The sequence below is a fragment of the Anser brachyrhynchus genome, assembly GCF_964034855.1.
Source record: "Anser brachyrhynchus genome assembly, chromosome: W".
Classification (NCBI taxonomy): domain Eukaryota; kingdom Metazoa; phylum Chordata; class Aves; order Anseriformes; family Anatidae; genus Anser; species Anser brachyrhynchus.
This window is the reverse complement of record NC_137704.1, coordinates 17,759,310-17,787,216: the sequence shown is the minus strand read 5'-3', so window position 1 is coordinate 17,787,216 and position 27,907 is coordinate 17,759,310. Positions and strand designations below refer to the sequence as shown.

The 27,907-nt window shown below is 52.7% G+C and overlaps 1 protein-coding gene across 3 annotated transcripts; it reads left to right on the top strand.

Annotated features, from left to right (window-relative positions):
* Positions 1-676: 676 nt before the first annotated feature.
* On the top strand, positions 677-27,907 carry SMAD7 (SMAD family member 7). 3 transcript variants are annotated; one of them, XM_080572288.1, is made up of 5 exons: positions 678-957; positions 1,095-2,332; positions 3,051-3,104; positions 7,539-7,610; positions 26,593-27,907. In XM_080572288.1, exons 2-5 carry the CDS (start codon positions 1,720-1,722, stop codon positions 27,129-27,131), a joined length of 1,278 nt encoding a protein of 425 aa, XP_080428414.1. In that variant the 5' UTR covers positions 678-957; positions 1,095-1,719; the 3' UTR covers positions 27,132-27,907. The 3 variants fall into 3 exon arrangements, with proteins under 3 accessions (XP_080428415.1, XP_080428414.1, XP_080428413.1); XM_080572287.1 differs by having other exon boundaries at positions 679-957; positions 7,536-7,610; XM_080572289.1 differs by lacking the exon at positions 7,539-7,610 and having other exon boundaries at positions 677-957.

Genomic DNA, 27,907 nt, shown 5'->3' with positions numbered 1-27,907 from the left:
GTGTCTGTTTCCCCATCCTGGGCAGGTTCCTGCAGGCAGAATTAGGATGTGGGCTCTGTGGAGTACTCCTAGCTGCCAGAAATGACTCCTGCTAGCGGTACTGGCAGCAGGAATAGTCAGCATGCTACGTGCTATTAATTCCTGCCCCTCATTTTGTGGAAATTGGAACATACTCACCCACTACGAAATACTTTCCCTTCCTTGGCAACAGGTGCTGTAAAAGTGCAAAGTATTATTAGCATTTTTGCTTTTCATGCCATGCCCCCTTCCAATGCCCAGGATCATAGCTGTAAATATATTATTTTTTTTAGGGCTCACTTTTCGTGCTCCAATGTTTACAGCGTCTGGGGCACACCCAGCTTTTAGGGGCTCCCCCAGGCTGGGTGCCGAGGGGGGGCTGCTGCAGGGCAACCCCACGGGGACCCCCAGTTTTCTGATGCAGAGTGGGGGACAGCAGCATCCTAGAGGCACAGCGGCGGCAGGGGGGGGTGCGACACAGCCACAACCTTTCGGCAACCCGAGCCGCCGCTTGCGCAAGGCGGTCGGAGATAAATATATATTATATATATTTTTTTTCCTCTCCCGGAGCGACACGGTGTCTAGACGCCCACGTGATGGGGCCGGGGCCGGGCCGGGCCGGGGCCGTGCCGCTGCGCACTGCGAAGGCGCCAGAGAGGGGGGGACCGGGGGGGCGTGCGCGGCCGAGCGCGCAGGCACCGCCGCTCCCGGCTCCGCTCCGCCGGGGCTCCCCCGCAGCAAGGGAAGACGGAGGCGCTGGTGCGGGGAGGGCGCCTCTTTGCAGCCAGCGGAGGGAAGAGGAAAAAAAAAAAAAAAAAAAAAAAAAAAAGCAGGAGGAGGAGAAGGAGGAGGGGAAGGAAAGAAGGAAGATAGAGGAGGAAAAAAATAATAATAATAAAAAAAAGCCAGACGCGCCGGCAGCACGGAGAGGGTTCCCATGTAAGCACGGCGCCGGGGGAGGCAGCGGGTGGCAGCGGCCCCCCCGGTACCCGCGGAGCAGCGCGGAGAGCAGCACGCTGCTGGGGAAGGAGGGACACAGCCCCACTTTTTTTTTTCTTCTTTCTTTCTTTTTGTAGCAGCCGGATCAAGACTCTGTGTGTGCATGTGGATTAAAACCTTTGGGAAGAAGGAGGAAAACCACAAACCCCGAATCAGGACGACCTGGGCTTTCAAAAGGGATACAACACTCTGGATGCGCTTATTCTTCTCTTTTGTGACAGATGCTTAAATCGATTCTGACGGCCGAATTTTAGGGTCGGTGGTGTTGTTTTTTTTTTAATTTTTATTTTTCCTTTTTTTTTTTTTTATCTCCACTGTTTGGGCTCGCTGTTTTCTTTTTAATTCCTTCGTTCTGCCCCGCGTCGCATCCCTGACGCCCCCCACCCTTCCCAAGGTGGCGGCTTGATGGGAGCCGCAGCCCCGGGGAGGCCGAGGATCCCCCGCGGCTCCAGGCGCTCTCCGCAGCCGCGTAGGGCTGCGCGGCGCCGGCCAGCCCAGCCCGCCTACCCCCGCGCGATGCGCCGCGGCCCCGCGCTCTAGGCGGCATTTTCGCCTTCTTTCCTTTTTTCTCCGGGGGGCGAAGCGAGACAGAGAGACGGCTCCCCACTCCTCTGGTTCTCTCGCTCTTCCTCCGTTTTTTGCCCCCTTTTCCTCGCACCTTTCGCGGCGGGCGGCGGAAGAAGCCAGCGCGGAGCCTGGCGCATGCCACAGCCCTCCTCGGCCCCGCCGCCGCCGCTTTCCCCCCCGCCGCGACCCGGCTGCCGGCCCCTTCATGCGCGGCGGCCGACATGCCCGTTTTGTAGCCGGGGGCCCCTCCTCTCGTCCCGCATGTTCAGGACCAAACGCTCGCTGCTCGTCCGGCGGCTCTGGCGGAGCCGTGCCCCCGGCGGCGAGGAGGAGGCGGGCGAGCCCGGCGGGGCGGCCGAGGGCCGGGCGCATGCCGGCGGCGGGGGGCGCGGGTGCTGCCCCGGCAAAGCGGGCAGGGGCGGCCGGGCGGCCGCGGAGGCGGAATTGAAGGCGCTGACCCACGCCGTGCTGAAGCGGCTGAAGGAGCGGCAGCTGGAGGGGCTGCTGCACGCCGTGGAGTCCCGCGGAGGGGCGCGCACCCCCTGCCTGCTGCTGCCCGCCAAGGGCGACTCGCGGCTGGGCCAGCACTGGTACCCGCTGCCCGTGCTGCTCTGCAAGTTGTTCCGCTGGCCCGACCTCCGGCACTGCTCCGAAGTCAAGAGGTTGTGCTGCTGCGAGTCGTACGGCAAGGCGCACCCCGAGCTCGTCTGCTGCAACCCGCACCACCTCAGCCGGCTCTGCGAGCTAGGTGCGGGACGGGATGGGATGGAGATTGGGATGGAGAAGGAGATGGGGATGGAGACTGGGATGAAGAAAGGGATGGGGATGGAGAAGGGGATGGGGATTGGGATGGAGAAGAGGGTGGGGATGGAGACAGGGATGGGGATTGGGATGGGGTAGGGAACGGGGTCAGGGATGGTGATCAGAATAGGATAGGGATGGGGATGGAGATGGGGTTGGGGACAGGGATGTGGACAAGGATGCAGCCACACGCCCTCCCTGCCCAACCCCCCCTCCTTTAACACCCCCCCCCCCCCCCCCCCAACTAACTAACTGGGCAACGCGGCATTTTCTTTTTCTTTCTTTTTCTTTTTCGGATTTGGGGAGGGGGCGGGGACCCCCCCCGGCGCTGCCTGCCCGCCGCCCCGCGCGGTGCCGGGGGATTAGGGGCCGCCTGGCGCAGCCGGCCGGCCCCGGCGCTGCCGCGGCTCGGGCGAGCCAAGGAGGCCCCGATCAGACAGCCCGAGCGGCAGATAGCAGGGAGGCTGGCGCCAGACGGCCCCTTTTGTTTATCTGACAGCTAAATATCAAGGCAATCACCGCCTCGCTGCCCTGCCTCCAACCCCCAGAGCTAAGACAAACAGTTTTGCTAAAAGAATGCAACTGTTATCATAAGTTCCTATCTTTTTTTTTTTTTCTTTCTCATGGCTCTGCCTTTATTTTTCTCTGTACTTTTCTAATTCCAGAGTCTCCCCCTCCACCCTACTCCAGATATCCAATGGATTTTCTCAAACCAACGAGTAAGTGGACCTTTTTAAATGCAGACTGCTGCCTTCAGATAAAAAGGGAGAACAGCCCTTTCTCAGGGAAAAGGTCTTTGTTACATTGATACATTTCGCTTTTGGGCTACTTGCGTGCCGGGGCGCCTTCCGATCCCCCCGGAAGAATTGAGGTGTAATTTGTTTAAGAGAGGCATTGCACAAAGTCTGATTTTACAACTCTGCCAGGAAACTCGAGGAGGGATTGTGGTGCGGCTCAGGCCCTCGGGCTGGCCTCAGGAGCGAGTGGTTTGGGAAGGCTGTGACGGGAAAAACACAAGGCTGGGGCTGCTGCCAGCTTCTCCCAGTCAGTAGCCCCACGGGTGTCATGCCCAACCACGAGTGGCTCGTGCTGGTAATGGCAGTTGTGCAGCTCACTCCTGCGCCTGCCCGGATTTTGTAGGAATTTGGGAAACGGTGCAGTTCGTGCAAGCAGCTCCTTGACAGCTGGGAGCCCAAATGAGACCTGACAACTGGGCTTGGCGGAAATCTTGCTGTGTTTTAAGGGAGCCTAATCCCATGTTGTCAGGCAGAGAAAATTAGGAAGGGGGGTGGGTGGGTGTGTCAGAAAATTAGTATTTTTTTTAGCACCCTTCTGCATGCCTGTTGATTGTAACTGAATGTCAGGGTGCCAGGGGAGAAGCCCGTTTGAGGCTGGCACCAGCTCTTTTGCGGTTGTCTGCATAAACTCTCAAATGGCAACAAGCTCGCCAGTGTTAGATAAATAGGGCTGGCACAGGGCAGGAGGAAAGGTGGGGAGAGTTGGAAGTGGGGTGAAGCCAGAGAGGGGCAGCTGCTGTCTCCCCGGGGATTAGCGGATCTGGAGCGCGGTGTCTTTGGGACAGTGCCCCCCTGTCATGCCTGGCAGCTGGGGGACAGCAGGGCAGGGAGTCAAAGACAGATGTGTTTCTGCAGACCAGCTCTGGGTCTTTTTTTTTTCTTTCTGCCAGAAGAGCAGTTTCCCTAAAATTGCTGCTCTGCAGTTTCTCGGGACTGGCTGCCGCTGGAGTCTGGATGAGTCCCATGGGACCGCCTCGGTGGAGTCAGTCTTTTCGTTTTCAGGCTGCCCTCAGTTGGTTCTTAAAAAAGGAAGGAAAGGAACCCCAAAATTGGGGTGCCCTCAGATGTCTGGGGTACCGTGGTGGGGTCCCATCCTGCCCAGTGCTCCCTTGGAGCACAGTGAGGCAGGACGTTGTAACGCTGTAGACTTTTCCCCTCTGCAAACTCTTAGAAACAATAACAAGCTTCTCTATGCCATGTGGAAATAAGCAATGCTCTTTAATAAACGATTGGGTTGCAAAGCATGAAATATTTTGCCTCATTATGAAAAAACACAAGATAAAGGCTGACGAATGAACGAGGGTATCGGGAGGAGGCTGAGCATCCCAAGCACGTGCTGCTCTCTGCTGGGTTGCAGAAGGGTTGTTCCGTGACAAGCAATGAGGCCCTGCTGGGTCTCAAAGATTGGTGGGTTTGGGCAAAATTGTCATTATTTCACCTGCATGGTGGCTGGACAAGAGGGTGGTCACCCCAAAGCATGAGGTGTTTAGATTTCTTCCTTTGTTGCCCTTGTTTCTCCCCAGAGATGATCCCAGCATGGGACGCAAAGTACTCTGCAGAGGGTTCAGAGGATGCCTGCAGAGAGAGCTGCAGGAGAGAAGGGTTAATGACTGCCTTCAGCTTCCTGTAAAGATGTTAGGCTAAATCTATTAGCAGGGTTTAAACATCCAATCTGCCTTTGCCAGGACCTCATTTTCAGTTAGTGGAGTGATATATTTATTCATTAGCAAGTGTTGACATAAGGTAGCAAAATGTGTGTAAACAGAAAAGCCGCAGAACATGAATGTGCCATTTCGAAAGGAAAAGTTATTCGGATCAGCCAATAGGAAGTGATTAATGCTGCCAATTGGAAACGCAGAAACAACTGGGTTACTCACCAAAAAGTCCTCCTTTTCTTCCTTTTTGAAAGACAAATCTATTTGGCAGTTGAACTCTGACTACCAGGGCGTGTGGGGCTGCGGCAGGCACCGCCGCAGCCTCTCAGTCTGTCGGGGCAGGTGACTTGCACAAGCTCAGGCTTTCCATGCGCTTCCTCTGCAGCCTGTGCCGAGGCGGGGAGGGTTCCATGTCTGAGCATCCCTTCCATCCCCATGGCAGGGCAGGCAGCGCCGTGTGACCGACATTTCCCACCTGTACATTCCGTAATGCTAGCCACGGCTGGGAGGGATGGTAGCTGGCGGTGAGACGGCGCAAAGTCCTTCACCTACCTGATGCGTGCATCTTCGGATGCCGGTCCACCCCAGGGACCTTGGGTAGGAGCAGTGCCTCCACTTAACTTGGGCGACTTAGGAAAAAATGACAGTGCCAATGGAGCTGGGGATGTGCACCCAGTAGGAAACTTGTATTTTTCTATCAAACCAGATAGTGGTAATAAAAATATTTAGGTGCCTAGTGCCGTGTCTTATAAGTGCTTCATGTGAACAGCCATACCTGTGCCAGCGCAGGGTCCGGCAGTGGTCACCAGTGTGCTCGGTGAAATTATGGCAAACGTCTTCTGGTGGCAGGGTGCTGGGGAGGCTGTGCCATTTGCCTGAGGAAAGCAGGGTGCTGGGGTCTGCTGCGGCTAGTGAAATGCCTCCTTGGCTTCTGTGTTGATTTGATGTTCGTATGCTTTTGGGGTTGGACTAGATGATCCTTAAAGGTCCCTTCCAACTCAAACTGTTCTGTGATTCTGGTTCCCTGACTTTGCACAGAGCACAAAGGTCTGCTCTTGACAGACGTGTTACCTGCGCCAGGCTGTAGGTGTGAGCCAGCTTGCTTGGATACATTCATTGAGGAGAAGCTGTAGGTGAGGACTTTGTTCCTTACCTGGGATGTCCCCAGGGGCTGGTGACAGTGGCTGGCATGGGGCTGAGCCCGCAGGGCGAAGCTGAGCTTCTGGAGGCGCATGGCAGCTCAGCGTCCCCTTGCCCCTGCAGGGGCTGCTGCCTGTGGCTGTGTTGGAAGTGAGAGGGACAGTGGTGCCCTCAAATAGTTCAAGCAGATATTCTGACCCACTGTTAAGCGGGACAGGAGCTGCGAGGGGCTGTCTCCATAGCCCACTCATAGCCTTGCTGAGCCTGGCTCAGTGCTGGTTCTGCTGCGCAGTCATCCACGGCATCCTGCGGGCAGCTTTGGAGGGGCTTGGGCTGGGCTGGTGCTCACATGCTGTCGTGGTGGTGCCGGAGCATCCAAGGGCAGGAAACCTACTGAGGTTTTGCTTGCAGAGCCAAATGCCCACCTGTGGCATTGATTTTCATGGGAGTCAGAGGTTTGGCAATTTCCAGGAAACAGTCGGCACCTTGCAGGGTTGGGATGGTAGCCACCGGGAATAATTGGACATCTCCGTGATGGTTTTATATTGCTGTAAGGGAATTGGGGGAGGAGATTCACAAGCAGTAGTCTTGTGTAAACCTCCGATCCGGCGACCTCTTCAGTGCCGAACATAACACAAGCTTGAGTACCTCTTACTAGCAAGAGCCCTTGGCTAACGTGGGTGATAGGAAGAGTGCGAGGCTGGAACCAGCTGTGTTTTAGTACAGCCTGCCAAGGACCTGGCGGTTGTGTGAATTTTATGGATTTTTCCTCTTGCCTTCATCTCCGCTCAGGCACAGCATGCCCCTGAGCTCGTGTTGCATGCAGTAGTGACCAAAAAGCTGGAGTTTGCCTGTAGGAGCAGGGGACCGGTGGTGGCTTCTGGCTTTCACCACCTGGAGCAGGGGAAGCAGATGCTTGGGTGGCTCGGGATGGAGAGGCCCAAACCCTGAACCCAAAAGCTTCTCATGTGTCACGGGAAACTGCGGACAGGATGGGTAATCTCACCCTGTCCCTTTGGTCAGTGGTTGGAGGGGTGGGCCCCATGGATGCACGCTGTGCTCCCAGGGGTGGCCAGCGGTGGGTGAGGTCTGCGGCAGCCGGTGGTGACAAAAGCTGAATAGGGCAGTACAAGCTTAGACCATTTGTGGCAACAGGGCAGTGAAGAGACTTTTCCGTTTCATTTCCTGTTCTGGTGAGTACAGGTGTTGACTGCATTAGGTGCATAAAGCTGCAATTTAAGCATTTTGGGAGCTCTGTCAGCTCCGTCCTAAGGAGGACAGCCTTGATTTCATTACCTGGTGACTTGGATGGAGAGGTGGCAGCCAGTCTGTAATATTTGCCGGTCTATAATCAGCCTGGGCTGGTGATTAAGTGCAGCACGGAGCCTTGACTGAGGCGATGAGTTAGGGTGGATGCATCTTGATGCATCTTGATACCATGTTAATAATTGCTTCCTGTTAAACGCTTTGGAATGTGTGTTCCGCTCACGGCAGCGCTGGGAGCCTGCAAAGAATCGCATGTATACTGATTTCTTCTTCTTCTTTCCCTCCGCTGCAGCAGATTGTCCAGACTCTGTGCCTTCCTCCACTGAAACAGGGGGAACTAATTGTCTAGCCCCTGGGGGGCTTTCAGGTAAGACGCCTCTCGTTGACCTTACTTCTGCCCACAGGTCTCTCCACCGCACCCCTTTGGGTCTCCTCGGCCGAGGGTCCCACCTAGCTGAGAATGGGTGCGGGGGGGTTCAGGAATGCAAGTCGCTGAGAAAGGCATGCTCAGAGGGGGAGTTGGATTTCGTTTCAGTAGCAGCTTTGCTCGCAAAGGATGTGTTGAAATCCCAGGCAAAGCTGTCCCTCCCCGAAAGCCTGTATTTCCTTTGAACTCCAGCCTTACGCTCCATTAATTTCGGAGCGAGGCAGGAAGAGGTGTGCCGGGGAAGGTTGAATGATGTTGGCCGTCGGTTTGGTCGTATGCGTGGTTTATCGGAGCAGGTGTGGGTGTCCCTTGCAGAAGGGGTTGGTGTCAAGCTGTCTGGCCCGGTTGGCAGCGGTGGCACCGCTGTCTCATCCCTGGGACAAGAGCTGTGCCTGGGCACTGCTTCAGGCTTTGCTGGTTGGAGTAACCGGCACCCAAAGTTTCGTGCGTGAGGCTCGGCTTTTAAAGAGGGTGCTGCATTTACCTTGTTTTCCCACTTCCCACCTCCTTCAGCCATCATGGGATGGGGGTTTGGAGGGTGGCTTCCCCACCCCTCCTTGGGTTTTTCCAAGGTGCAAAGCCTCCACCAGCCCTTCTCCCTCCCCGGCCAGGTCAGTCCTGAGGCTAGGCTCTACGCGTTGGTGCTGCCAGGATGAAAGCAGTTGTGCATGCTCACTGAGTGTCTGAAACCACGTACCTGCATGTACTCGCTGATGTTGGAAGGTGCTCTCTTTGTTGGCATGTCTCCCTGATTTATGGTTTGTGGAGCAGTTATGCAGCTCATTGCCCTGAGACTGGAATTTCAGAAATATGTCATCAGCAGCCGTGCGTGCGCACGGGTCTGCATGTCTTTCTCTCTCTCCAGGAATTGCATTTGGTGTGGATGTCTTTAAGTGAGCCTTGTTTGTTTTTCTTTCGGTTTAATATATACCTTGTCTGTTATTTGAGAGGGGAGCATAGTGTTTGTTCAAAGGCCCTAATGAGAATTAATCAAAGGGAGGGGGAGAGGGAATGGAGCAACTTGTTGCTGCGCTTTTTTTTTTAGCATTGTGGGATGTTGGGTTTTCCTTTTTTTGCCATTGGAGCCTCTAGCTTTAGGGAAGGCAGGGAAGAAAAAAGGGACTGGAAAAAGAAAGGAAACAAGGAGCAAAACAACACAATAAGGATGTTGTTAGATTTATTTTTTTTCCTCCTGAAATATGCCCATTGCAGAGGGGAGGAGAGAGTTCAGTTCCACAGGATACCACATGAAATAAGCAGAGGAAGTACTCGCTTTTAAAAGGGGGCTTTCTGAAAGGTTCAAGCTATTGATAACATCTCGTCTGTCTGCTCTGCTTCTGAAGGGAAAGAGGGAGGTGGGGGCCTGGGCTGCAGGAAATCAGTCGGCTCGCTCCGAAGGGCAGTGGGAAGGGAGCTCCAGCGCTGTGCCTTGGGGCCAGGGGCTGCTCCGAGGAGCTGCATGAACAGAGCCCCCCCTGCCCCCAAAAGAAAGCACCATCCCCCCTCCGAGGGCATTTTTTTTTTATTTCATGTGATTGGATTTATTTTTCTTCTCTTGGTTATCAAAGGTTTTCCCCCCCAAAAGCCTGGAAACAGAACCTTTTATGATCATTAACCACTCTTTTTCCTCCACAAATGTAATTGTAGCCATTTAGTTTAATGAGGAGCTGATAGGAGAGTTGACTCATGGAGGGATACGGTTAGCTACACAAGCTATGAAACAAAGCCAAATGCTTCCACATGAAAGAGCATTTGTTTTGAATTTGGTCTGATTTACTGGCATCTCCACTCCGTGCACAGAAGTGCAGCGCTGAAAATTCCCAACTGGAGAAACCCAGTCGAGAAAGGAAAATAAATGCAGTTTGCAGCATTTCTCTAAAGCTAACCTTCTCCTTTTTTCTTTTTTTCTCTTTTTTTTCCTGGCATATTTTAGTTAGCAGAAGAGTGCATATGAAGAGGGCTTTAATGAGTCAGGGTGTGCTTGGAGCGCTTCACCTCAGGGAGGAGTGCTCATCTGGGTTTGGGAAGGTGCGGGCCACAGAGGCCTAATGGAAAACCCATCCTCCAGTCTGCCTTACAAAGGCTTTAAGAAAAGCCACAAGACCCCCATTTCTGTCAGTTCAGAAGCTGAGGAGGACGTGGTGGAGGGATGGTGGCCGTGTAGATCTGTAGCACCATGGGCGCCTGGAGTGGTTGCTTTGGGCAGCAGATGCCCGTGTTGTAGTCACGTTCAGAACCGGTAGGCTTGGCCTAGCTTCTCGAAGGCAGACAGGTAGGTTTGGTGAGGCAGATCACTATTGACACGGAGAATTTGGGCAGCGGGCCAGCCCGGGGTCAACATCCATTCTGGCAGGAAAACTGCATGGGGCTTTAAGACGAGGGCGTTGTCAGAGGAGCATGAAGAAGGGAACTGAAGCGAGGATCCTTTGATGAAGGGAGCCGCAGGTCTGGCTGCCAGCAGGGCTGCTTTCTCCTGGAGGCCGAAGGCAGTTTCATTGATGAATACCAGAGGTGCTGGGAGAGCAGAAGCAGGAGGAGGTGGGAGGGCATGTGGCATGGCACAGCATGGCATGGCCAGGGTGATGGATGGAGAGCGGCATCTGCAAGTGTTTCCCCCGCACAACCACCAAGCTGAGCTGCTCCTGCCCTGCCTCCATGAAAAAAAAAAGGGGGGGAGCCTAAAGTCAAAATGCAGTCACAGGGAGTCCCCCACAAAGGGACGGGCATCCCCAGAATGCTCGGGGTGACCTCCTGTGTAGTGGAGTTGTGCTTTGACGTCATCAGTGACAGTGTGTGGAAGGGGGCAGAGTGCGAGGGATGGGGACCCAGCCACACGACACCTCTGTGACCTAGCTGGCTTAGTTATAAATAGGGGGGGAAAAAAAGAAAAAAAAAGAAAAAAAAGAAAAAAAAAAGAAAAAAAAAAAGGATGGGGATGAGGTTTGTTCCAGAGGTCAAAATCAGAGCAGAGAAGCCCATGGAGCCTGCATGCAGCTTGGCTGGATATTAATGCAGCGTCGGCTCATCCTTGACCCTGTGCCATTCCCCTCGCCTCTTCTCAGGGCACCTCTGCTGTCTCTCCCCATCTGTCCCTCCAGCTCGTGTCCCCCACCTTACTACCACATATCTCTCTTTATTGTTATCGGTGGTCACTGTGTGGGTAAGCCAGGGTGTCGCCCACTGAGGTGGTTGTGTTCAGGTGCTACCAGCCCAGGTCCTTTGTATCCCTGACGTGGTCGAAGCACAGAGAAGAAATATCCCGTTGGAGATAAAAATAATGTCTCTAAATAGGAGACAGAGTGGTTTTTCCTATGTTCTGAGCTGACCTGTTCCCAGCAGATGTGTTTGGTTATGACTGTGCTTTCAAACAAGCAAAGCCGCACTCAGAGAACTCGGGGTAGTGGGGTGGTGCTGGGTCTCCATGGGATGTGGACACGGCATCCGCCTGTCCTGGACATGGACATCTCCCTCTTCCAGCCCTGCTGGTGGCTCTTGGCCGGCGCAGGGTTGTGGTGCCCATGGTGGGTGAGAAGGCAGCTCTCCTGCGGGACAGCTGAACAGTGCTGGGTCTGCCAGCAAAAAGAAGCTCTCCAAGAAGCCCAGGCCGTGATGCAGAGAAAGCAAGATGAGCTGGCTCGTATCCTTGCCACCTCCGCCACTTTTTTTATTTTTTTTATTTGGGGTTATTCATAAAATACCAAAGCAAGAGTTTACTCAGCCTTCAGCCTGCGCTTGGCAGTGCCTGTTGACTCGCCCAGACTTTGGAGTCGTCTCAGAGCCTCCCACAGCCAGCGGACATCGCGTGATGGTGCTGGGTGGGCGCCAGCCCAAGCCCGCCGTGGCTTAAGGCTGGGTGAGTGCAGACTCAACCTCTCCCTCCCACCTCCTCCGCTCAAGGAGTGTGCTGGAAAGATGGGGAAAGACCTGGAAAGTTGGTTGGAGGCTGGAGAGGCACCAGCAGTGCTCACCTGGGAACGGACTGTGCTGGGTCTAATGGGCCGCTTTCCTTCAGGTTTGATTCAGCTTTGCTGCAGAGGCACTGCGTGACGCTGAGTGACATTTCATTATGGAATAGCGGGCAGGCCTGGAATGTTTCACTGTGCCTCTGATCCCTGCTGGTATCTGCTCGCCAGGGAGAAGCACCTTGCCTAAACCCACAGTTATTCGTGAGTGGGTCCCTCCGCTCTCCCCGCTGCAAGCAGGATCCCGAGTGGCTTCTCCGGCCCAGCCATGGCTGTGCTTTCCTGTTCCCAACCCAGGCCATACTTTCCCATTCCCAACCCTTCTTCCACCTCCCTGTAGTACAGAGTTTATAACCTCCTGTGAAATGCCTTTATTTACAAATTGGCATCCTATTATAATCTGAAATTGAGACATCTCCCTGTGTAGCTAGGATTGTATATTTGTTCCAGGGATAAACAATTGCTTGGGATTTTTTTTTCAAGTCACTTATTCTGGGTTTATTTTTGAGCATATGGCCCTTCAATTTTTTTTTGGTTGCTTCCAATGCCTCACGCTGTTGCACCCTTTCCTTCCGAGTCTTGCTGCGGAGCAGTTTGTGAGTGGCGTGAGCCACCATGCCTGGAGCAGCTCCCCAAAAAGCACATCCCCGTCCTCCGAAGGACAAGGTTATCAGGGGTTAACACATGGATGACAGCGCTGGAGCCTCTGGAGCAGAGCAGGCTGCCTGCCAGACTAGGAGCCTCGCGTCTGCCTCGCACATCATCTGACTGTGGCAGAGCACGGCCGGGCCAGCGGCACGGGGAGGGGGGAACTGGTGCTTGGCACCAGCCCCACGGCTCTCGGCCCCTTGCCTCCTGTGGGCTTTTGAAGTGGGCTCTCACCCTGGGGGCTGCCCAAAAGAGAGTGGGACCTGTTGAATAGTTGCTTTGAACTGCTCCGGGGCCCAGGGAGGAGTTTCGGTGCTCCCCTAGATGTTGTCCCAGGAGGGGTTAAAAGCCAAGCGATGGCAGGAGCCCTCAGCACATGTCACTCCATCCCCCTTCCCAGCAGTGATCCCTGCTTGATCCATTTGCGTCGGCGCCATGGGATTTTTCCAAGCAAACGGTGCCTTGGGAGCAGTCGGCAATAAAATGCAAAAGAAATCCCGCTGCGAGCGACGTCTGCATGGTGTCCGGGGAGGGTCGCTGCCTCTTACCTTGCTCGTCGTCGCCACACCGAAGGGGTTTGTGGCTCATTTCAGTTTCAGGCAGCTGGCTTTTGGGCCACTGGGTTTTCTCCCACAACCTGGGGCTTTTGAGGGAAGGAATGAGAGTAGAAAGGTGAATTTGGAAGCTCGGTGCCAGGGAGGGGTGTACCTGCATGTTTGCCGGAGAGCAATCCAAACCGCTATCTGCTTGCAAAATAAAATGTACCAATAAGTGCTGGAAACCCGATCACTGGGGACATTTAAAACTAGACAGGACAAAAACACTCGTACGGGAGCAGTCCTGAGCTGGCAGAGATGGGGCCTGAATCTTTTCCATCTACGCTGTCTGTGATTGGGTATCAGTTACACTATAGGAACAAGTAATATTAACCACATGCATTTACCTGCTGTGGGGATGGGGGGACACAGCGTGATGCTGTTTCTAAATACAGAGCCCGTGAGCACCAGCATTGAAGCATTTTGGCGGGGGGAAAACGGGGTGTGCACTGTCCGGGGGGGGACAAATACGGGGAATATGGGATGCACCGACCCCCCCAGAGCCGTGCAGGAGGCAGGTGGGCTGACGGCCGCGCTCAGTGGGTACCATATGAGGCCAGGCGTGGGTCAGTGCCAGCCCCACCACTGTCCCCGGCAGGACTGAATGACCCACGCCACAGCCTGGCCACCTGCCTACTGTCACAAAGTAGCTTCCTTTCCAGTTTATTTTCAGCGCCAAGATATTATTAATTGCTGATGCACGCTCTGTTTTAGTGGTGGCGTGCAAAGAAAGGCGAGTTCAAGTTGACCCCCCCCGCCCTTGCTTTTTGACGAAATCCCTTTGTTTTGCCTGCACCTGGCTGAGGATGGGCTGTGTGCCGCCAGTGCAGTGCTGTGTCCCACCGCTCTTGAGGAACGGGGCAGCACAAGCAGCGCGGCCCCATCCTGCGTGGTGCGGGGGCCAGCAGGATGGGAAGGTGCTCAGCATCGCACAGGATGTGGCGAGGGCTTGTGATTAGCCTTTTTTTTTTCTTGTTTTTGTTTTAAACTTTTAATAAAATCAGCATGCTGGGCATGTTGGGAAAGCGGTGCTGCCCATCAGGCTGGGGGGCGGTGGGTGACCATGGTACTGGCAGCCAGGCTGCCACTTTCTCCACTGATTAATTTATTTTATTTTATATTTTTGGCAAGAAAGGAGTGGTGCATTCTTGCCCGGGGAAGTCTGGGGCTTCTCTCTGTGCCCCAGACCCACACAAAAGCTGCTCCTCCCAGCCCTGCATCCCGGGGGACATGCAGGTGGCCCCTGGATGAGGAATGGAGAAAGAAGGTGACGAGGTGTGCCCCAGGATGCATTGCTCATGGCCAGCCATTCTCTCCTGTTGCTTTTATTTTTATTTTTTTAACCCTTTTTTAGGTAGCCTTTTAAATCTGTGGTGATAACTTTCACCCTGTTAACAGGAAACATTGGGACAAGACAGGAAATTACATCAGTCTTTTATGAGGAAAGAGCCAAGAAAAAAAAAGAAAAAAAAAGAGATACAAGAAAATGTAGCTTAGTGAAGGGGAAGAAAGTGCCGGGAGAGGAGGAGAAAGAGAAGAAAAGGAGAGAAAAGGAGAACCCCCCCCAATCTTGTGGGGCCCACCTTTCAGAGGGAGGCAGTTCGAGTGCTTTATTTTATTTTTATTATGCTGAAAAATATTTTAACAGCAGGGTCACCTTTGCCTGAACGTTACGCTCGGCCGTGCTTCTCGACTTACTGAAGAATCTTTTCATGACTTTTCTCAGCTTCCTTCCCCAAACTGTGAGGCCTAGGAAGCTTTTGGCTTGGAGACTAATTTTGATTTGGCTGCTCAGCCCTCAAAATTGTTCCCCACCCAGTGTCATTATCCTGATTTGAGCTTGAAAAAAAAAAAAAAAAAGAGCAGCTCTGTAAGGGCTGGCTCAGCCCTTCTCTACCCTTTTAACCTCGTTACACAAAAAGTGTTGCAGCTCCAGCTCCCGTCCCTGTTCCCTGGCTCCTGCCATGCCCTGGGCTCTTTCAGGGCTGCCAAAGCCCCAGGGGGGTTGCAGGATGCTGGAGGTGTCCCCGGGTGCAGGGCTGGAGCGCGGCTCCCTCCCTTGGGGCTCCTGTCCCCAGTGGTGCACAGAGACTGACCGTGGCTCATTTCTTGTCCATTTCCCCCCATTCCTCCTCAGTCTCCTCTCCTGGTTTCTGCTTGCCACTGTGCATGCCCACAGCCACCATGGTGCCCGTGCCCTTCCTCATCCTCGAGGACAGAGCAGGTGCTGGGTTTTGGCGACTGAAGGCTCAGTTGCCTCTCCCTCACTTCTTAGTGTAAATCACTGGCCCCCAGCATGCCCACATGGCTTTCCAGGGCTTTTCCTTCCTATCGGGCAGGTGGGCAGGCAGATTTCTGCATTAAGCTACTCGCTCAGGAGCGCTCCAGCTGCTAAGCCTTTGGAGTATTGTTGCAAATATGTACATATATGTGTACATAATAAGCGAGCAGGAGTCTATGAATGGTAATTTTCTTTTTGAATAGATTTTGTTTGTAGAGCTGCCAATGCTGATTAAATAAGCACTGGCTCGCAGCGGCGAGCGTTGCGGCGGCATGGCTCCATGGGGCAGAGCTGCCCCGCACCCCGGCAGTGCCGCCACCACACCCATCCCCGCCGTCCCCTCCTGCTCAGGTGCTCCTTAACCTCCGAAACGGGCTGATTTACAGCTGAGAAACCCAGGAACCGTGGAGGTGGTGAAAGTTCAAACATCCTCTGCTTTTACAACCGGTGGAGTTGGCTCTGGCCCTGGTGACTCGCAGTGATGAAACCGATGGCTCTGGCTTAGAGATACTAAGAATTCCCGGGCTCTGCCGCCGAGGGGGAGCTCCTGCCCAGGCCACCCACGCTTTGATGTCTGCCGTGAGGTTGGCAGTGCGGGGAGGTGCCGCAGCTATCTGCAATGGGGCCTGCAGGAGAAAAGAAAAAGGCAGCCCTGTCGCAGGGCACTGAGAAAGTGGGGGGTGAGGTGGGGTGCAGCTCGGCCGCCCGGTACAGCCGCTGGGAGCCCCGCGGCTGGGTTAGGGCACCCCGCGCCTCCCCAGGCCAAGCGGGTAAATAACCCCATAAAGCCATGCTGCGAGCAGCAGCACGGGAATCGAGAAACAGCAGTTTTATTTGGAAAAGGAGTCGGGAGCCTGAAGTTACATCACTGTGTTTGAACTGATGAATTCATTTTCTTTGGAAGCCAGGCTGAGACTTTTAGCTCATTATAAGGAACAAACTCATAAATCTCAGCACGGAGAGGCCTGTGGTTTTTCTGTTCTCTGTCACAGCCCCGCAGAGCGAGCGTGGAAAATGTGTCGCGGGCGTCACCAGGCTGGTGTCACCTGGGACGGCGCAGCGAGGTGATTTTGGGGGCAGAAAGCAAGCATTTTGGGCTGGGGGAGATGCACCGATGCATGGCAGCAAAGCAGGGCTTCTCCTGGGCTGGCGAGGATGCTGCCTCAAGTGTCCCCTGTGCCACCATGCTGCTGGATGAAGCCACCTCCTCCAGGAGCAAGCAGCTTTTTGGAGCTTTTCATCTGGGTGTTGCTTGCTTTATAGCTCGGGGCAAAGCGCCGAAACCTCCGATGGCCCTGGCACTCCGTCTGCGAAATGGGGGTGCCAGCTCCGCCGGAGCGCCGTGAGGGTTAATTACTTAATGAACGTAATATTCTCTATAACTGCTCAGCATTATTAATCCAGAGCAAAGCGAGAGGCGAGGGGAGGGGTGTGTGCGTGACGAGGCAGCTCCTCTCTTGTGAACTCCATCCAAGTGCCCTTTGCCGGCCTTTGGGCGCTTGGCTTGCGCCCTGCCTGGGGGGCACCGGCCAGGGGGGACGGTGCCGTCCGTTTGTCTTGTCCACGGAGATCCAGCCCCGGCATGCCTGCACGCAAGTGGGCTTTGCCGCATGCTCTTAGGAATAGGCGTGATTAGATTATGAAGGCAGACAGAAGTAATGATTAACTTTTTCAGTCTGCATGCTGTCTCCAGTCTGGCGCTGGGTGTTTTTTTTCCCCCTAAGTAGGCCCTGGCCCCGAGTCGACAGGGTATTAGGTTGTAAAGAAAGACAGAAGGAATGAAGGCAGGGAGGGGAAGGGAGGAAAGAGGGGGGCGCGTTTTCCATCAGATCCGGGAATGGAATTTATTGGCAGGAATGCAGTAAATGCTCCAAATGCCATCCCAGCTAAACAGTTTTCATAATTGTTATGGAGTGGGGCCGTGGGGGGCACATTGGGCATGAAAAGGACTTTTGTTCCAGCCGTGCTTTTCCATGTTTTACATCCCTGCGAGAAGCCTTTCCCTGCCCTCCAGGAAAGAGCTCTGCACGGGATGGGTGGTGGTCTTTTTTTTTTTTTTTTTAGGGAAATGTCTGTTTTTGGTCTTGCAATAGCTTTGGGGAGAATTACAGGTCAGTGTGTTGCAAGGAGAGGATTTTTTTCATTATGGAAATGAGAGCGGCAGTGATGCCCCGTGTGTGTGTGTGTGTGTGTGTGCGCGCAGAATGCGCTTAGGAAAAAATCATGACACACATCTGGGTATTAGGTATCAGTTTGGAAATACTAGCTTAGTATGCATCAGTTTTTATTAAGGCCTTTACAAGCCCTTTAACATGTAACCCGCATAGCTACATGTTGTCAGTGGGGAGAATAAAACATGGAGAGCCATGGCTTTCTCGGGGGCTGCATCCCTGCTTGCTGGGGCATCACCAGGACCAGACGGCAGCGACCGTCTTATCGGTTGAGCTGTGCTTTTATTTTGAATTGCAAAAGCCTTTCAAGGTCTTCATCTCCCAAAACTGAGCTCTGAGGGCTGTGTTCAGGAGGGCCGTGACCCCACAGCTTGCGGGACCTGGTGGCCTCTGATGGCTTTGGTGGCAGTGGTGGTGATTTATCCCCACGCTGAGAGGGTGATGGGCAGGTTGCTGTCACCGGAGAGGGGATTTTGGCAAGCTCAGCCTCGGGTCTGCTTTGCGTGGTTGTAACTCGGGAGCCCTTTGTGTGCTGGTTCCTCCTTCTCAGGTTTCTGGTTCAGCTCTGGGGTGAGTTGAGGTGGAGAAGGGGTGTGCCCTGCTGGAAGCCAGGCAGGGAGGCGTTTGTTCATCACTGCCACCATCTGGGGCCGGGACCAGCCCTGAGTCACTTGGCGGGTGCATGGCACCGCTAAGACTTGCTGGGGTTTCCTGCGTGTTCAGGAGGAGCCTCTGAAATCTCCTGAAACCTCCCTGATTGTCCTTAAAATGGGATCTCACAGACTTGTATGAAATGCATGCAGACGGCGCAGGGACACGTGGGAGCAAGGGCAGGGGCTGTGGGAGCATCCAGGAGCAAGCTGCTCCTCCAGGGAAGTGTCCCTGCCACCTGGGAGGAGAGCAGTGGGGACACGTGTGGTAAAAAGGGGTCTGGGAGGGGTTTGCATTAGGACTTGGGGGGCTCCGCGTGCAGCATCTGTGCCCTCGTGCTTAACCACAGCACACAGCCCACCCGGCTCCCACACGTTGGGCAGGATTTTTCTTTTCCTTTTGGTCTTAAAATCCCCCAGGATATTTCCCCCCACCCCGGGAGGGGTCTCCCCTGTCCCCCTGGAAGGCCTCCTTCTTCCCACCCCATCGCGGGCAGGGCTTAGTGACGCGCAGAGGGAGGGATTCCCATTCTGCCGCTTTCTGAAAAAAGAGAAAAGTTTCCCACACCTTTGAGGGGTGCAGAAGGAGAGGCAGATAAAGAAGGTTCTTTAAATTAAAGCTTCAAAAATAATTTGACTGTATACTAAACAACAACAAAGAAGCCCATTTACTGTAAATATTATGAATGGATTTGGCTGGCTTCTTCATCCCCACCCTTCCTCTAAGGCTTTTCTCTGAGCTGAGCTGAAATTCAGCCTTCAGACAGCACGGTACTCTATAATTTGCATGGCTGATGAGGCCCAAAGCCTGGTACAGAGGAAACTGGAGTCAGCTGGCTCCTCTCTAACCGCTGGAGACAGGCTGACAGGCATTTTTGGTGTGTGCATGTGTATTTTTTTTTCCCCCTTGTAGCTGCAGCAGACTCAGACCAGTGGCTGCAGCCTTGCTGGCTTTTAAAGAAAATGGGCACAAGAAAGGTTCTTCTCTTCTTGGGTAATTTTTAGCCGTGATAATTGATTAATCACTGTAACTAGACAGTAGCAATGACTAATAAGATGTTTGTGAATCAAATTTCTGTTTTGGTGGACTCCATGAACCCGGCAGTTTCACTTCGGTTCTTTCTTTCCTGTCCCCGCTCCCCACTGCCCCATGCGTGTCCGCACCTGGCTGCGAATCACGCTGTACTCCTCACGCCTTGGCTGCCCTCCCAGCCCTGCCTTCCTTCTGCCACATCGCTGCCCACCCTCGGGGCTTCGTAGCAAACCCTTCCTCAGTTTGCTCTTGTGCCCCATCCATGAATTAAGCCCCACGGTTTGGGGCTGGGTGCCAGGTCGGGCACCCCAGGAGAAGGCTGGCCCAAGGTGCCACCATGCTGTGCTGGAAACTGTAGGGGATGTCCTCGGGGACCTGCTATCTCCTCTTCTCGCCATCCAACCCCACCTCATTTTGGTGCTGATTTCACAAGGGGGTTTTGCAGCCCTGTTGGAGGTGATGGGAATTCCTGCTCGGGTCCCCAGAGGATGCCTGGACTGAGCAGAGCACTCCCGTTAATGCAGGGGAGAGCCACATCAGTCACTGCTAAACTGGTCTGAACCAAAGCCCTGGTTACAAACATCAAACATCATTACAATCCCGGCCTCCTTCCCATGGTGGCTTCTGCCAAATTTTATCCCCTGCATCCCCATCAGACTCAAAAGACTTCAAATCTGTTCACAGTGACTCGGCTTCTAGACACCAGCCCTTAGAAAAATGAACGAACGGAGTGCAAAGGCCTTCCATCCTTCCCCAGGCAGTGAAGATGGCTTGTGATGGAATAGAAAGTTGGGGTTTCACCAAGAGAATAGAGATTTTCATTTTCCAGGCAGGGAGATTTCGTGTTGTTGTTGGTGCCAAAGTAAAGTTTTTGGGGAAAAACTCAGGACATCAATTTTTACGCAAGGTTTACTTATTTTGAGGAGCAAGGAGACATTTAAGTGATTGGGTGGGCAACTTGCTAATGAATTAAAGAAATAATTTTAAGGCTCTTTGGCCAGCATGGTTACTGTATAGGTTGAGTAATAAGAAACTGCCTAATTAGACATAGACACAAAATTAAGGTCTAGCCTGTCGATCCGCAGATTAAGGACTCTGTAAGTACCTACTGACAGGATGGGCTGTAATGGCTCCTAAAGAGATGTTATGGTCTATCATGTCAATAATCCACAGATTAAGGGCTCCCTAAGCAAGTGTTGATGTGACCGACACATCTTTGGGGGCTCTCATGCTGGCAGGGGGCACGTCCCTGGGGGCCACCCTGCAGGTGGCTTGGGTGGGCGCATCCCTGGGGGGGTTATTTTCTCTGCAAACAACAGGAGTTGAGCACGTGACAATCCCCTAAATTAGCCTTTCAGAAATCATCCGAGCCATCAAAAGCAGGGGAGCGAGGAGTGAGGGGAACTGTCTCGCCCTGGTGTGCAGTGAGATATAAAAGATTTGGGGCAAACATTCCCATGGGTGGTGTCTGCAGGCTGCCCACAAGCTCCAGTAAAGGCACAAAGACCCTTTTCTACAGCAGGGTATGTCCTTTAATTTGGATTTTTCTTTGCTTTTGCAAGGCATATCTGGAAATCTGGCTTTGAAGGTTTTTTCTGGACTTTTTTTTTTTGTTTGTTTGTTCCCCCACCCAAGGACCCTGTGAATTACCCGAGAGATTAGAAGGGAGGTGACATTTCCCTGTTTCATGCCTGTTTGTCTTCGCTTTGATTAGCTCTGTGGTTGCACATCATGCTCACTGTTCTCCTCACCTTGATGCAGTTCCTGGTCCCTTCTTGAATAATAGTTCAGTCATGTGTTTTTCCTGAGATCCTGCAAAAAGGTACTTACAGTGACATGAGGGGCAAAATTGCAACTGCAGTGCCCCGAGCTGGTCTAAGAGACTCTCAAGAAAACACAGAGGAGCATGCAAAAACCTGTGCAGAGCCAACATGAACCACTCCTGGCATTTTTTAAAGTGTATTTGCTCGTAAAAGGGGAGGCTATAATCAGTTGCAGCAAGTACATTTGCATCCAGCTCGTGGTGCTGCATGCAGTGAATTTGTATGTGAACCACGAAAGCCTTGCACCTTTTACGCAGGATTTACTGCCTGCTTTTGGGTGTGTGGGAAGAGATCTTGCAGGCAGTGACTGCCTTTTCTCTGTCTCCATCTCAGTGAGCAGCAAAAGATGAGGGGCACAGCTCTGCCCCGCGCTCGCAAATGCCACTTAAGGTCAGCCAAGAGAGATTACGGCGCGAGATGCGCTGAGCTCGGTCTCAGCCTTGGCCCCGACCAGACAACACATTGTGCTGACACCAGTCCAGCCTTTTTTTTTTTTAAGCACAGATGCCCTCCGTGTGTGCTGACAGATAAAGGAGGAAGGGCCTTTGTTTCATCTGTTCTTCAGCGCTCGGTGCATGTGGACTTTAATTTATCCACCGTCTCTGTCCATTCACGCTGGGTTATCAGTCATGGATGCAGGGTCACCACCGCAAGTGGCTCGGCGAGGGTACCCAAAAGAGAAGCCCTTCATGGCCTTGCCAGGGGAGGTGATGGCATGGCGAGGTTGGGTGGGAAATCCCAGCCCAGGCCTCCCAGAGGAATGAAGGAGGGGGGGACGTGTGATGGTGGGAAGCTTAGGAAGAGCACCAGGAGACCCTGCAGGGCGAAGCTGCTGTTAAAAAGAATCAAGACACGTAAATCTCTGTGGTTAAAACACTTCTGCAGTCGGATAATTTAATTTACTTGTAGTCCTAATATCACTGATAAAAGATCCAATTACAGGCATTTAAAAATCTAATCAGGAGCGCTGTTGTATTCCCATTTTCAGCTAAGAGCTGTTCCTGTCACAGATTCCAGTGACGATCTAGATAGCTCCTGACTGGATCAAATGGGAGTAGTCCGGGCGAGTAAGATAGGGCAGTGTGTGCTCAACTTGCTGTTTTCCTTAGAAATCGGTTGATTACAGGAAAACCTTTAGCTATGTCAAAACAAAACAAAGCAAAACAAAAGATCCCCTTCACACCTCCCCCCTGATGTTTATGAACTTGGCACCGGGACAAGGCTGAGATCTGAAAACCTGCGAGAGGCTTTGCTGGCCGCAGTGTTGCTGCCTCTGGGCAGAGCCTGGAAGAAGTACACAACTTTTGAGGGAGAGAGAAAGGGGGACCCGCTCTTTCTTCTCCTCCACTGCCAGGCAAAAGCTGTGAGCAGCAGCGAGTGCTTGGTCTCTGTCTTCTGCAGGGCTCGGCTTTTGCAACGGCTTCTGGCACTCCTAATACCAGCTCAGAGGGTATTAAGGGCTGGATAGATGAACTGGAAAACATGAAAACATCTAGTGATGAACAGGAGGGATGGAGAGGGCCGATGCACATTTTTAAACCAAAAATTATGTTCAGTGTATTTTTTTTTTAATACAAAATGGCCTTTAAAAAAAAATCACAGAAACCTCTCCTGAAATTAGCTGAAATGGCTCAGTTCCTGAATGAATAAGAACTTTTTCTTCCTGGTCCCCTCATAAAACTGACAGAACTCTGAAAGAAAAAGTACAGCTGCAGGTGACACGGTTTCATCATCCCGAAGCTGTTGATGTATCGAGGAACAAAGCTGCTTCACAAATTCCTTGCTGCTTCCAGCACAGCTGTGATGTGAGGTGTGAGTCTTCTGCTGCAGCTCGCAAAAACCAAGCACGGGGCTCTTCCTGGGTCACTCAGGTCCCCTCTGTGGAGTCAGTCTCCCTCACCCACTTAGCTCCATGGTGCCAAAGCAAGAGAAACCCTGGCTCTGGCCTTTCATTGAGCAGTTTTGGGCAGGACTTGACAACTGCAAGGGTCAAGGCAGGCGGTGGGAAACCTCACAGTCTGTCGAACAGGTTTGCATGTTGGAAAGGAGCTGGGGTGATGCCTTCGTGGAGCAATGCTTCCTTCCCCTGGGAAGGGGTTGGTAGAGGTCAGGATGGCCCTTCTGGAAAGTTCAGAGGGTGTCATCTGGCTTGGTAGAATAAATGAGAAAAAAATGTGGTTTTCCGTGAGAATGTGGTGCTGAGTCAACAAAATCTTCTTCAAAGACATTGGCACCAAACTGCTGAGAAATGTTGCCCCCAAAAGTCTGGGGTGCCACACTGTTGCCTTGATTTCACCCCTCCATGCAGAAACGTGCTCTGCTTTGGCCAGTGGTTCTCTGTAGACATGACTATGAGTGATCAATATGACTAATTCTCCAAATTCCTGTGGGCAGAGGCTAGCTTTATTTTCAGTTATTTTTTCTTTACAATAAGTTTGCACAATGCACTGGGGGGCCCTTGATCCTGATGGGGCCACTAGGCAGGCTGCCTTGCAAACCATAGAAATAATAATAAACTAACAATAGCAGCAAATGGAGGGGTGCTTAATAAGAAAATAATGGTGCGCATGTTTCTAGCATTAAGCATTATCATTGCTGGGATATGGGAGCGCTCACAGCTTGCTGGGACTTTTGCAGGCATTTAGAAATGGATGTGTTTGCTCCGAGGAGCTCATAAAAACGATGCTTTTAACTCAAAACTGGAATCCCAAAGCGTTTCTCAGCCGTTTATGTACTGACCCACGCAGTGGCCCTGGTTCAGCCGGTGCATGGCACGCTGGCAATAGTAGCAGGTGGCCCATGAGGACATGCTGCGGGAGATGTGGCCCCAAATTTACCAGGATCTGGGGATTTGTGCAAGTTTGCAGCAGGGCTTTCTGCGGGAGGTGGCACGGGACCATGAGATGACCCTGACAGCATGTTTTGGGACTTTTTGGAGCATTTTGCTTCATTTCTGTGCCTAGCCCAGCCTGTGGGCATTGCCATAAAGTGGAGCCTTTTGGGGAAAAAATTTCCATGTCCGCCGGAAGCGTGCCTGCGTCACTTTTTCCTTCTCTCCTGCAACTTCTTCTCCTGCCTCCGCTGCCCAGGCAATGCCACTGGCTTTTCCCACCCATACTCCCTGCTGATGCCAAAATGGGGGGAGTGGGGGAGCTCCGCCGGGGTCCCAACAATCGTGAAAAGTGGCTTTGGTGGTGGCTGGCTCACCAGGCTGGCAGGGAGGCCTGACCCTGTTTATCCAGGCTCAACCCATATATTCTAATGGCTTTTTGACTAGACATCCAGTCAACAGCCAAATCTTGCAAACAGAAGACGCTCTGGCATATTTATACTGTGCGCTGGCACTGGCTTTTTTAAAAAATCACGGATTACCTAAGACTTGTCCTTGAGGTCTGGTCACTCCATGTCTTTGAAAACCCTAGTGGGATTCATTCATGAACTTCCAGCCCTCCATAAAGGTCTGTTCATTCATAGCCAAGGCAGTTTTCTTTTTCTTTTTGCCTTTTTTTTTTAACACACTGGCAATTAAATAACTCTTTGTAAGTTGCAATGAGCTACTTGTTAAGTGGTCTTCACTAATGCAAGCAAAAACCTGAGGTGAAAAAAGCTTTTTTGTTGTCCCCCCCCCCCCCAAGGGATGATTTAATGTTAAAGAAAATAAATCAAAACTTACAGGAATTTCAGCAGGGTTCAATGGCTGTTGCTGCAAAATTCCCTCAACTGCTGTAAAGCAAAAATACCTGCAGGCTCTAGGCATTGACGGCAGGCTCTGATTAGGTGGGTTGGTTGCTTGGGTTGTGCGCTTTTTTTTTTTTTTTACAACCTAGCTTTACTTTCACTAGCTCTTTAACCAAACAGCTAGTTAAACCATCTTTAGAAAAAAACCACAAATCCACTCCTCTCTCTGCGCATGTATGCAAACAGCAGTTTTGTCCCCCCGCCCGAGCAGTGCAGTGCCTGATGCTTCTCTGGGGGGAGGCTCCTGTGGCTGCCCCCAGCTTGCCTCCAGGACCAGGGCTCAGGGCCAGCCGCTTTTTTAGCAATTAACTTTTTTTCTGCTGTCAACCAAGCTTGTTTCTTTACTTGGGCAAAACTCCTGCTGGCAGGGAGGGTGCGGCAAGGGTGGGGGGGGGGGCGCAACACAGCGGGACACCCGGGCAGCTTGCATTACCCCCAGGTTGTGCTTTTTTTTCCATGGGAAACGCAGTCCCAGGGGTGTTTCTTGATAAACACCCTCTTGGGGCATCCTCTGTCAGCAGAGGGAAGAGGGGTGCTGGCACCCCGTTCACTTAGGGCTGAAGTAACCCAAGCCGGGCCACCCATTCCCTTGCTCGTCCCCTTTCCCCAGCGGTGCCAGGTTTCAGCAGGATTGTTACAGGAAACAAAAGTCCTGGGAGGCACTGGCAAGGGGAGGTGGATGGACAAACGGTGGCACACCTCGACCCTGTGGCGTGATGCTCTGTGAGGCTGTCCTCCCAGGGACCCCCGGCCCTGCTGGCTCTGGGGGCTGGTGGCCGAGCGACCCTCCTGCTGCTGGCTGGGTGCGCTCAGGCCCGGTTTTAATAACTGCCTCCAGCAACAGCAGAAATATTTTCCTTGCTGGCATAGAAATGATGAAATTAAAAGTGTGCAGCTGGAGGTATTTTTTTTTTAAGAGCACAGTGCCGTGCTTTAAACAGGAGGCCAGAGGAAAATGCCTGTGCTGGGGAAGCAGGTTTATTAATAGCAAAAAAGTACAGAAAAATACAGAAAATAAGGCAGGGTGCTCAGTCGGCACTGCGGTGCCTCATGGTGCTTGGCTGGGGAGGCCTCTGGGTGCTGCCCCCTGCTCACCAACCCACAGTCCGGGCTGGATTTTTGTATTATTATTTTTTAAAATACAGTTATAGAGATTACTAGTTCCCAGGTCTTAATATGCCTGCGAAGGCTGGGAGGAGTTGCACTGGGCTGGTACAGATACTCCGTCAGGGAAAGGGGTTTTTCACATTTCTCAGCCCCCCCACCCCATTTTCCTCCTCTCCCTCCCGTGCTGTACCCTTGTTGCTCTCACAGGGTTAGGCAGAGAAGAAGGAGTTGAAAAAACGGGTTAAGGGAACTAACTTTGGGGCTGCTCTTGTGGGTTTTTGTGACCGTTTTTGTCAACAAACTCAAGGCTTCCGGTCTCCACCCTGCCACTGCAAGCCGCCATCTGCCTGCGCTTCCCGCAGGCTGCCTTCTGCTGAGGGCCCAGCCTGAGCATCCATCGCCTGAAAAAGCCCCCCCAAGTGGGGCAGCCTAGCCCTGGGCCCCCTGTTTCACTTGGGTGACCTCCCAAGTGTGTCTGTTGGGTGCAAATAAAGGTTTTACGGCACCTGGTCCTGCCGAACGCAGCTGGCCGAAGCAGGAAGGGTGCTGCTCGGCCCCGGCAATCCCACCTAGGGTTTGGGTGAGGGATGGAGGTGCTGCAGGTGCTGCTGGTGCCTCGAGCTGCTTTTGAGGAGGGGGAGCTGGTGCTTTGGGCCCTTGTCTCCCACCAGAACCAGGCGCTGAAGCATCACAGCAAACACCCAAAAGTGGGTGAGTGTAAACGGGCTTAACTGTGGCTGTCACACATTGCTTTCAGAAGCGGTGGCTCTGCTAGGGGTGCTGGTGCACGCATGGAGAGCATCATGAAAGTGAGAGCAGGCAAGCAACCTCATGGCGTTGCATCACTTTTGGGTCAGATTACCCCCACGGCACTCAATTTCTCCTCTTCTTCCTTTTTTCTCACCTCCTTTAGATTCCCAAGTTCTTCAGGAGCCGGGGGATCAGTCACACTGGTGCGTGGTGGCATACTGGGAAGAGAAAACGCGCGTGGGTCGGCTGTACTCTGTCCAAGAGCCCTCCCTGGATATCTTCTATGATCTACCTCAGGGGAATGGTTTCTGCCTCGGACAGCTCAACTCGGACAACAAAAGCCAGCTGGTACAGAAGGTCCGCAGCAAGATCGGGTATGGCATCCAGCTCACTAAGGAAGTGGATGGTGTGTGGGTGTACAACCGCAGCAGTTACCCCATCTTCATCAAGTCGGCCACACTGGACAACCCCGACTCCAGGACGTTGCTGGTGCACAAAGTGTTTCCAGGTTTTTCCATCAAGGCTTTTGACTACGAGAAGGCGTACAGTTTGCAGAGGCCAAATGACCATGAGTTCATGCAGCAACCATGGACCGGATTTACTGTTCAGATCAGCTTTGTAAAAGGCTGGGGCCAGTGCTACACGAGACAGTTTATCAGCAGTTGCCCGTGTTGGTTGGAGGTTATTTTTAATAACCGATGACTCGAGACAGAGTGGACTCATGACATTTATACTACTTTGCTGCTATTATTTCCTTCTGAGTGCTTGCTTTTCATGCAAACTTTTTGTTTTGTTTTCCTGTTTTGAGAAATAGCTTATGGAAAGATTTTTGCCTTGGTATTTTGATAAATATATATATATTTTTAAAGTGTGAATGACCAATAACTCAGAAGGGCAAGAGAAGGGTGCGGGGGGTGGGGGCAGATCGCATACGATAATTGTTTCCCACCTCTGAAAGGATTATCCTATGCGATCAAGGATCGGGAAGCCACTTGCTATTTGTTATGGCTCTTTCTCTTGGATAACATGACAGGAGACCCCCTATTTTTCATGCACCACCTTCCCCTTGCCTCCGGCCGTCCCCAGTGGCGGTGACACCCAGCTGAGACCCCCTTCCCCAGTGGTGCTAACCCCACCTAGCCGCAACCAAACGATGGTGCAAAACCTTCCCAGCCAAGTCTTTACCCACCCTTGTCGATTTTTTGTTGTCGTTGGGCTGGCATCTCGTCCCTGTGTTCATCTTGTCCACCACAAGAACGTGGGTGTTGGGGGAAGTCTGCCCCAACATGATAACCTGATGCCCTTCCACTGCTTTTTTTATTGTCATGGATTGATGCAAGGGGAGAAAACAACCGTGAAGAAACCATGCATGGCCCATGTTTTACAATTTGAGCTGAGATGCGAAGTGACAGAAGCATAAGCTTAAAAAAAGAAGCGAAGCAAACAAACAACAACAACAACAACAAAAGAAAAGCAAA

What these genes read in the sequence shown, in the direction of transcription:
- SMAD7 (XM_080572287.1), top strand. Translation starts at nt 1,720, where the DNA reads ATGCCACAGCCCTCCTCGGCCCCGCCGCCGCCGCTTTCCCCCCCGCCG. An exon ending in CAGCCGGCTCTGCGAGCTAG is followed by an intron (nt 2,333 to 3,050) that starts GTGCGGGACGGG and finishes TTCTAATTCCAG; the next exon opens with AGTCTCCCCCTCCACCCTAC. An exon ending in AGCCCCTGGGGGGCTTTCAG is followed by an intron (nt 7,611 to 26,592) that starts GTAAGACGCCTC and finishes CACCTCCTTTAG; the next exon opens with ATTCCCAAGTTCTTCAGGAG.